Source organism: Fusarium redolens, assembly GCF_020744475.1.
Source record: "Fusarium redolens strain MPI-CAGE-AT-0023 chromosome Unknown BKA55scaffold_15, whole genome shotgun sequence".
In the NCBI taxonomy this organism is placed as follows: Eukaryota; Fungi; Ascomycota; class Sordariomycetes; order Hypocreales; family Nectriaceae; genus Fusarium; species Fusarium redolens.
The window spans coordinates 439,224-445,223 of NW_025763678.1; the positions used below are offsets into that span (position 1 = coordinate 439,224).

Consider the following 6,000-nt stretch of genomic DNA (forward strand, 5'->3'; position numbering starts at 1 on the left):
GCGCGATAAGTCATTCTCTACTCTACTGTACCGTACTCTATTCAAAGAGCTCAAGAGTCTTGGCGAATTCTTTGATTGATAGAGAAGAGATCTGGATACCGAGTTGGCTACCCGCTCGGCCACGCCCCCCCATTTCTCGACTCAACCGCCATTACCAGAGCCTTCAGAGGCCTTCAGAGTCTCTGACTCTTCCATTTCTCCCCACGGATCCGCTTCGGCCACCCCATCCCCCAAGAATTACCAGTGACAGGCGTTGTATCCGCTCCGCCCGTCCACTTAGCCGCCTCTGTATCGCCCTGATTTTCCCTTCCAGCTCTCTCTGACTCGAATTTCCCACCGCTCTTTTCATTTCGCCACGCCCCCCCTCTCGTCTCTTCTTCACCTCCTCTTCTCCCGTCACCTCGTTCCGACACCCCCTACACCTCGGTCGGGATCAATCCGCAGGCTGAATTTCAGCAGCAGCAGCAGCAGCAGCAGCAGGAAGCCTAAACGACAGGGCAGCTGGCAGCGATACCTCATTCTCTTCCCGGCGACCGAACTTGAGGACCCTTGACCCGCACTCGCACCTGTTCTCGGTCGCACCCCCAGGCCAGGTCCTCTGTCACCTACACCCCACGCCCCTATAGTAAATCATCCATTCCACACCCAGCCCGATCTTTCTTCTCATCTCACACGCCCCTGGCCTCCCTTAGCCAGCTGCCTGGCTGTTCTGCTTCATTCATTTATATCAACCCGCATCCCCAGGTTTTCATCCCAAGGATCCATTTATCTGTCGTCCACAAAACAACAACATTAAGCCAAGTGATCACCACTTACACTTGCTATTTAGCAACAGCTACAGCTCTTAGAGCTTCAGTCACGACCATCACCTCGCCTATCACCAATATCCCAACCGCAACAATGTTCGGCTCATACAGTTCCATCAGCTCCATGTGCGCGTCTTCAGCGCCCATGGATATCGCGTCTCGCAACATCTACCGATCCCAGGACTCCGCCTGCGCTTTTCCATCATGGCCCCGACGCGACTCTCTCTCCGAGTCTGATCGAGAGGAACGACCCACCTCTTATCTATCCGACGACGATCTGTTCCTCTCCGATCCCTTCGACGACGACGCCCAGAGCGTCTCCAGCGCCGGCAGCTCTTCTCCTGGTGCCATGGCCTCACCTCCCAACGTCATCACCGACCTCGAGCTTCTCCAGGCTGAGCGCGAACGCCAGGCAGCTTTGCAACGCGAGTGCCTTCGCGTTGTCGCCCTTGAGAAGGAGCGTCGACGTGCCGCCGCACGAAAGCAGCGTCGTAGCAGTTCTCACAAGAAGAGTCCCAAGACCAAGCTCACCTCCATCAATGAGGAGGCGATTGAGTAAACAAGCTCTGGGAACTTCTTAATGACTGTTACGATTTACGATAGCGTATGTTTACATGTTACCTCACAAACAGCAACAATCACTAACAATATTTTAGGCTGCTTTTTGCATTTACATGGCATATGATACCCCATCATGATACCCCACACAACACAACTACAGCATTGCATGTGCCCAAGAATAGCTGCACATGCCAGATTATCTACACTATTCCATCATTTGAGATGGGAAATCTCTTCACACAACCACAACAACCAAACAAGCTGTCACTCGCTATACCGGGCCATCTTATCCAGCTGTCGGATCGACTTCTAACCGCCGGCTTGATTTTCGGGAAACAACTTGACACCACCACTATCTCGGTCGATGACGCCATGGGTAGACCGCCTTAGACCCCAGCAAATCAGAGGTGGGGGTGGGGGTTCACCCAACCAAGAATGAGTCAGATGGATGAGCCAAGCTTTAGAAATGGATGACAACAACAACAATCAACAATCAACAATCAACAATCAAGTCAACCACCATCATTCTTCCATCAATTCCTCAAAGTTTCCGATCGCGGCCGAAATTCATGCCGCCGGGCGGGTGGAAGCTCCCCATCTAGACACCCTTCTCGATGATGTGGATGTTTCTCCGGACCGTCGGCGACTTCGGCCATCTACCGCTCTCTTCTCTTCCCCCGCATGGCGGCCCGGTAAACGGATTCGTCTTCGGTCCATCATTATCCGCTTGTTTCTTTTCTGTTGAGGCTTTTTTTTTATCGAGCCCGACACTTTATCTTTCCCACCTCGGTTCACCGGGCTCATTATCGAGTTTAATCGTTTTTGTTTTCGCACACCCTCTTAATGGAAAGCATTCATGTATTGGAGTTCTTAATATTGCATTGTCTTCGGCTTGCATCATCGTAGGGCATGGGACATTTGGATACGGGTTATGCTTCAGCCTCCCATCACTGGGATGAATCAGCTGGCACACACTTGGCATATGGAATGGGAAACAATAGGGCATTGGCATGGCATAGCATTGGATATGCACACAACACTGCATGGTTTACACGGCGATCTGGGCTTTTAGATACCTTAGGATAGTTTGGCGGCCTTGTGTCTGCCCTGATTTCAAGATACCCCCTTAGTTAGCATCAACAATTATATCTGGCATACACATCTACTCTACATAGCTCTTGTCTTTGATTCATGTGATGTGCCGCCTCTGCTTGTGACTCTTCTCTGGTGCCTAGGCGCTTAGCCCTCTGTATTATTCCCAACCTTGGGTACACTCAAGCGTGGTAACAAGAAAGGGCCACAAGCCAATCTCCTAAAAGCGTGTGCCACAACAAAACCCTATCATCCAATAACCACCTACCATTACCGAAGCACACTTTTCGAGTACCGGCGACAATAGGGACCTATCTATTTTCTAGCCTGGCCCGTGGTAACGTCCCGTGCCGGGGACTTCGAGGTCAAGCTGCTTTGTCACATGGGGCATAACGCCTTAACCGCGGGGTGGTGGAGAGCGGTGAGCGCGTGGGAAGATAGATCGGCGATAAGAGACAAAAGAAAATTCACGTGGTGAGCTTGTGATTTAGAATAGGAGCTTACGATATGCTTTTTTCATGGTTGGGTGTTTGGATAGGAAAGATGATTGTGTAAGGATATCGGTAGTTGGTGATGTGAGTGTCAAAGAATCGTGCACGGTTGGGGATGTTAGTTAGATCGCGGGGAAGACGGCATTTGCTTTGTTTGCTGTGATTTTAAGTTGGTTTGTCCCGTGTGGTTTGATAGGTTAAATGCAAGTTGTATAGATGCTTGTATAGATATAAGTTTTTGTATTGTTGGAGTGTTGTTGTTGGATGTTTGTATACTAACTTTAACTCAGGAACAACAAACACAAAGAGACTACAGACTTTTAACGGGCACTTGGGCCACTTACTTGTAGATCATGTCTTAGACAGTATGCTTATAATTTAGATGCCGCTGAATCTTTGTTTGATAAGGGAGTGTATCGCGCTGGGGATGCCGAAGGCGCGAGGCATGAGATGTGAAACTTACACCAAAGAAGCCAAGATTAGAACTACAACAAAACTTTAACGGTCTAAGCGGGAGTGTCCGAGATGGTATAGGCTATCTGGCTTAGAGTAGCCGAGATAGTACAAACTTGTGTTTGAGCTACCTTTGTTTCAGAGACCATCTCGATGTCCGGCCCTATTGTTCACATTCTAAGGGTATACACAAACGCAGATACCCGTATCTAAGCTTTATATGGCGTGGACTTGAGACATTATAGAGGTATGGGTTTATTCTTTCGTTGTCTGTGTGACAGTCGAGAAGGTGAGAGAAAGTCTTTGGTGATCTCCAGCATACTGCTCGTGGATGACAGGGCTGCCTCGATCGAGATGAACGAATGCATCGTTTCACATAAGAGATTCTTTCAAGAGCTATGGTAATACACTGAAGCTCTTGGATATCCTTTTGTATGACCGTTTGAGAAATCTCTACCGTTTCTTGATATGCTTGATGTAAGTCAGCCCGAGCCCTCGAGGCCGAATCAAGGAACAAGCACAAGTGCACTGCAAAACCTTTAAGAGATGTTAACGAATTGTGAATTGTATATAGAGGTGATTGAATTCGGAAAATCTCACTTCCAACAGCTTGTCACTTGTTCCAGACAGCAAAGGCCAAGCCAACTGAGCAACTATCCTGGAAGGACCACATGAAGCTGCTGCAGGGGAAAGCGGTATACCCTGTGTCCTTAGCACAGGTCCCATGAACTAGTTTTTTGCCTCAATATATTCTAGTGGTCATGGAAGGCTATGTTGGGGTTTCCTTTGTTCATGATGTAGTTCCATAGCTTTGATGGTAGCGAGGCTGCCACATCACGACATCACGACCTCGCCAGAACCTCAGCAACGAAACGGGCTATAGAATGGTTCTAATGTGAGTATCTATATTAATAATTTAATGTCCAATCTTGTTCCTAGATATCATAACTCAATCCCTCAGCTTAAAGTTGTTCATGATCCAGTCCTACGATCACTTGATCTAGCAAGAGAATTCTTTTCACCTGGCACATGGATAGCATAAGTGGCAATTGGCTTTGTATTAATAGATTTCCACGTAATATAGCACTACAATACTAAGGCATCGGGATATTTGCATGATGTTGTAGGGTTATGAGGTAATCTGATCAGGAACCTCATTGTAATCATCATCTTCCCCGCATCATGGATTTGTCAAGCCTTACTCCCTCAACCTCACTACTCACAAGTCAACTCACCACCAGCACCTAGAAAAACACAGGTATGAAAGATTCTGTACTCAGTCTTATAAATATTATATTAAAATTGACATTTACTTAGTTCAGGCATAGCCAAAATGATCAGCGACCAAGATCTCGAGCATCTCCGTCTGGCAGTCTCACTCGCCCAAGAGGCCCTCAAAGCCGGAGACGCCCCTTTCGGTTCAGTCCTCGTATCGTCAGACAACAAAGTCCTTCAAACCGACCGAAACCGCACTGTCACAGGCTCCAACGGCGATGGTCGTGCTGACTCGACGCTCCATCCCGAGTTCACTCTCGCGCGCTGGGCACAGCTCAACCTAAGTGATGAAGAGCGCGCAAGGTCTACTGTATACACGAGCGGTGAGCACTGCGCTATGTGCTCTGCTGCTCATGCGTGGTGTGGGCTTGGAAGGATTGTGTATGTTTCTTCAACGGAGCAGCTGGAGGCTTGGAAGGCTGAGTTTGAAGTTGGGGCGCCGGTTGCGCCGTTGAGCATCAACCAAGTTGCTCCCGGACTCACGGTTGAAGGACCTGTGGAAGAACTGGCCAAGGAGGTTTATCAATTTCACGTTGAGAACTGGACGGGTAAAGGTTTCAGGTCTAAGTCAAAGGCTTGAGGTTGAGATCTTGGTAAAGTGAGATGCAGCGTGGCGTATTTGGCTGGAGTTATACAAATATCTAAGAATGGTTTTATAGCAGAAGCTTGAGATTTACGAGTGTAAAACGAGGCCCTTTCAGAATAATGCTTGATGTGTCATTTGTCTGTGAGCTCGTGATGTGAAACCCATGCGTTGGGTCTTGGGTTGACTTATATGCTCCGTTCCACCAACTCCAGCAAGCAAGAACCAAGTCATAGCTATCAAGAGGCAAAACCGTAAGACATGCTTCAGACCTCTTAGTTGATATGAATCAAATTGAGGTCAACGAAATTGCAGACTGGAATTTTTCGACAAATTGATAAAAATATCTGCCCCAACTCTACACTGCCTACCATCCAATCAGCTTATCCCCTGTGGCTTAGTTGGCTAAAGCGTCCGACTGTTATTCATAGACAATCGGGAGATCGGAAGTTCGAGCCTTCCCGGGGGAGATACGTTCTCTCTGTTTTCATTTTTGTGCCTTTCACCTTTTTGTTTGCTCAGCATTGCCTCTCGACACATACAATTATTTTGTATCGTTGCGGTGGTGTAGTTTGGCTTGGAGTATCAGCTGAGACACGACAGCCATCCGACGAGAGGCATCTCTTCCTTTCTTGCTTTAAAACTTTATAGTAGATTGAATGATGCGAAACTGTTTGAATGAGTTAGTTTAATCTTGAGTTGTAGTTGTAAAGTGCTCCTGGGTATTCTATCCAGAGCG

The 6,000-nt window shown here is 47.9% G+C and overlaps 2 protein-coding genes and 1 non-coding gene across 3 annotated transcripts; all 3 read left to right on the forward strand.

The window, feature by feature from the left end:
- Positions 1–900: 900 nt before the first annotated feature.
- BKA55DRAFT_543094 (uncharacterized protein) lies at positions 901–1,757 on the forward strand (the record flags this gene model as incomplete). Its single annotated transcript, XM_046190549.1, has 2 exons — positions 901–1,361; positions 1,463–1,757. The coding sequence occupies 2 exons, from the start codon at positions 901–903 to the stop codon at positions 1,755–1,757; spliced, it is 756 nt and encodes a 251-aa protein (XP_046045425.1).
- Positions 1,758–4,606: 2,849 nt separating this feature from the next.
- BKA55DRAFT_577809 (cytidine deaminase-like protein) lies at positions 4,607–5,467 on the forward strand. Its single transcript, XM_046193636.1, has 2 exons — positions 4,607–4,661; positions 4,721–5,467. Exon 2 carries the CDS (start codon positions 4,737–4,739, stop codon positions 5,256–5,258), a length of 522 nt encoding a protein of 173 aa, XP_046045426.1. The 5' UTR covers positions 4,607–4,661; positions 4,721–4,736; the 3' UTR covers positions 5,259–5,467.
- Positions 5,468–5,647: 180 nt separating this feature from the next.
- On the forward strand, positions 5,648–5,731 carry BKA55DRAFT_t231. Its single transcript has one exon. It is a non-coding gene; the product is annotated as a tRNA-Asn (tRNA).
- Positions 5,732–6,000: the final 269 nt, after the last annotated feature.

Excerpts from the sequence above, each read along its gene's own strand:
- BKA55DRAFT_577809 (XM_046193636.1), top strand. The coding sequence starts at position 4,737 with ATGATCAGCGACCAAGATCTCGAGCATCTCCGTCTGGCAGTCTCACTC.